The sequence below is a fragment of the Calidris pugnax genome, unplaced genomic scaffold (genome assembly GCF_001431845.1).
Source record: "Calidris pugnax isolate Ruff unplaced genomic scaffold, ASM143184v1 scaffold405, whole genome shotgun sequence".
NCBI classification, from domain to species: domain Eukaryota; kingdom Metazoa; phylum Chordata; class Aves; order Charadriiformes; family Scolopacidae; genus Calidris; species Calidris pugnax.
In genome coordinates this window covers 146,232-149,894 of record NW_015091114.1, presented here as the reverse complement: position 1 = coordinate 149,894, position 3,663 = coordinate 146,232, and the positions used below count along the sequence as shown (strand labels likewise).

The 3,663-nt window shown below is 55.2% G+C and overlaps 1 protein-coding gene across 1 annotated transcript in view; it reads left to right on the top strand.

The window, feature by feature from the left end:
* Positions 1-65: 65 nt before the first annotated feature.
* MDC1 (mediator of DNA damage checkpoint 1) overlaps positions 66-3,663 on the top strand; it is a 12,735-nt gene continuing 9,137 nt past the window's right edge. Inside the window, exons 1-4 of the mRNA XM_014958241.1 lie at positions 66-147; positions 297-342; positions 427-3,440; positions 3,523-3,579. Of these exons, the coding sequence (XP_014813727.1) occupies positions 66-147; positions 297-342; positions 427-3,440; positions 3,523-3,579 (3,199 nt within the window). The remainder of the gene's footprint in view (positions 148-296; positions 343-426; positions 3,441-3,522; positions 3,580-3,663) is intronic.

Here is a 3,663-nt window from a genome sequence, read left to right as displayed (position 1 = left end):
AACGCCTGGGTCCTCTCTAGTGCAGGGGCCGAAGCTGAGGGTCTCCCTCGGCAGCGACTCGGAGGATGACGATGAGCTGCCCTGGGGGGGACACACAACACGCTGTTATTGTAGGACCTACAGAAACACAACAGGGTGATGGTTACGGTAGGACCTATGGAACCACCGGCCTTGTGTTATTGTAAGGACCCCCAAAATGGGGTGGGGGGAGGACAAGCCCGGCTGCCTGGGTCTGATAGGACCATCTGGAGTTATCGTAGGCCCTACAATAACAATCTCTGCCCCGTTCCCCCCAGGCCCTGCCCTCGGAGATGCTGCCTCGCTCCGAGTCGTCCCGGAGAGGTAGGTGGGACCCGGATGTGGGAGCCCCCAATGGGGTGTGTTCAGGACCCCAAAATCCCTACATCATCCACCCCCTTGCAGCAGCCCAGAGGAGCCAGATGTGTGCCCAGATGTTCACCCCACCCGAAAACGCCGCCACCCTCCCGCCCCAGGTCACCGCCCGGATGTGGCCGCGCTCTGCCTGGATCCAGATGTCAGAGGACCCAAAAAGCGCCGGATTGGGCCCCGAACCACCCCGGATTCAGATGGGGGGGGGAGAAAAATAGCTCTTCCAAATGTTCACCCCCCAAATCACTCTCTGAACCCCCAAAAGGTTGTGCATCCAGATGTGAAACATCTGGCAGGCAGCAACCAGACCCTCGACGTTGAGAGTGATGCAGATGTCAAGGTGCCCCCCAAAACTGCTCTTTTTCACCCAAACCGTCACCGGACTGCCCTGGAGGTGTGCGATAACCCAGATGTGGAGGAAAGGGGCCCAAATCCAGATGTTGGAGGTACCAAAAATCGATGTCGGATGATTGTGGTGGACAGCGACACAGATGTGGAGGAGGTTGAGGTCCTTCCAGACACTGTGTGCCCAAAAATATGTAGAAAGGACCCATACGTGGCCCAAAAAACAGGCTTGGAGATGGAGACCTCCCATCCAGATGTTGGAGGTCCCAAAAATGGATGCCGGACAGTTGTGGACAGTGATACAGATGTGGAGATGGAGAGCTCAAACGCAGCTGTTGAAGGGCCCAGAAACAGACACCAGATGCTCGTGGTGGACAGTGATACAGATGTGGAAGAGAATGGAGCCAGTCCAGATGTTGGGTGCCCCCAAACCCATCAAAAGACCCAAAATATGTCTAAAAACTGGAATAGCGAGATGGGGACCCACAGTGCAGATGTTGAAGGTTCACAAAATGGGCATCAGATGCTCCTGGTGGACAGTGACACAGATGTGGAGGAGAATGAAGACAATCCAGATGTTGGACACCCTAAACCCCATCAAACGACCCAAAACATTATTGAGGTGGAGACGCAACGTGTAGATGTTGAAGACTCACAAAAGGGCCACCAGATGCTTGTGGTGGACAGTGATACAGATGTGGAGGAGGACACTGCCAGTCCAGATGTTGGGTGTTCAGAAAGCCCCAGAAGAGCCCCCAGAGGCCCAGATGTGAAGACAGAGACCACAGTTCGCAATGTTGAAGGACGCTGGAGTCTCCTCGTGGAGAGTGATACAGATGTGGAAGAGGACATTTCCAATCCAGATGTTGGGAGTAAAAAAACCCGTGGAGCAACCCAAAATGTACCCAGAAACCCAGACGTGGAGACGGAGAGGCCAGATCCACCCCAAAACAAACAATGGACCCTTGTGGTGGACAGCGATACAGACGTGGAGGAGAATGAGGGGAATCCAGATGTTGGGCGTAAAAAAACCCATAGAATTGCCCCCCCCAAATGCAGAGATCCAGATGTGGAGACGCAGAACCCAAAATCAGATGTTGAAAATGCCCCAAATGAGCGTCAGGACCTGGAAGTGGACAGTGACACAGATGTGGAGGAAGAAGACCTGAATCAACGTGTTCTTCGCCCAAAAAGCCACAAAACACCCCAAAACACCCGGAAGGACCCAACTGTGGTGATGGAGACTCCGAATCCAGATGTTGGTGGCCTCAGCTGTGGCTCAGTAGCCTCCAATGGTGACAGCGATACAGATGTGGAGGAGAATGAAGGGAATCCAGATGTTGGGCGTAAAAAAATCCGTAGAATTGCCAAAAAACCACGCAAAGATCGAGCTGTGGAGACGCAGAACCCAAATCCAGATGTTGGAAATCCCCCAAGTGAGCGTCAGAACCTGGAAGTGGACAGTGACACGGATGTGGAGGAAGAAGACCTTTTTGTTCTTCACCCAAAAAGCCACAAAACACCCCAAAACACCCGGAAAGACCCAACTGTGGTGATGGAGACACCGAATCCAGATGTTGGTGGCCTCAGCCGTGGCTCGGTGGCCTCCAATGGTGACAGCGATACAGATGTGGAGGAGAATGAAGGGAATCCAGATGTTGGGCGTAAAAAAATCCATAGAATTGCCAAAAAACCACGCAAAGATCGAGCTGTAGAGACACAGAACCCAAATCCAGATGTTGGAAATCCCCCAAGTGAGCGTCAGAACCTGGAAGTGGACAGTGACACAGATGTGGAGGAAGAAGACCTGAATCAACGTGTTCTTCGCCCAAAAAGCCACAAAACACCCCAAAACACCCGGAAGGACCCAACTGTGGTGATGGAGACTCCGAATCCAGATGTTGGTGGCCTCAGCCATGGCTCGGTGGCCTCCAATGGTGACAGCGATACAGGTGTGGAGGACCTCAATGCCCTTCCCAACGTTGGACCTCCAAACCCATGTGGGACAGGCCATGAGGGCATGGATACAGTTGCTCAGGTGGCCACTGCTCCAGATGTTGATCCCAAGGGGCCGATGCGGACCAAGGATGATCCAGATGTGAAGGTGACGTTCCCAGCTCCAGATGTTGGAGCTCCCAAAGCCCAGTGCCTGGTCCTGGGTGTGGACAGCGATAGAGATGTTGAGGACAATGTTGTCCTTCCAGATGTTGGGACAGTGCAAAGATGTCAAAGGGCATCTGGTGAGCCAGATGTGGCGATGACACCCCCAAATCCAGATGTTCCCTCTCCCACAAGCCCCCGGAGCAGCAGCGACACCGACGTGGAGGAGGTGGCCCCCACTCCAGATGTTCGGAGCCTGCGGAGCCACCTCCGCTTCCAAAATCATCCCCATCCAGATGTTGAAACAGGCAGTGACGCTGCCGTGGAGAAGATGGACCCAAAACACTGGAAATTGTCCCGAAAAAGGCAGGGCTTTCTCTTAAAAACTGAGGGTGACACGAGTGTGGAAGGAATGGTCCCAAACCGCTGCGATTTAGCCCCAAATCCAGATGTGGAGGCCCCGAATCCAGATGTTGGGTGCCAGCAATGCAGCGGGGAGCCCTCAGCGAGGGGCAGGGATCCAGCTGTGCCGCCAGATGTTTCCACCCCCAAATCCCCACACGTGGACCCAAATTTGGCCTCCGGGAGTGACAGGGACACCGAGGGTAAGTGGGGGCGCCCTGGTCACCTGGGTCCCCCCCCGCGTGGACACCCGGGTCCTTTCTCAAGGTCCTTCCCACCCCACAGAAGATCTCGACCTCTTCCTGGAGCCCACCCAGAGCTTCTTGACGCCGGCGGCCAAGGGTAGGTGGCCCAGAGGCCTGCGTCCCCCCCCGGACACCTGGGTCCCCCCCCCGGACACCTGGGTCCCCCCCCTGGACACCTGGG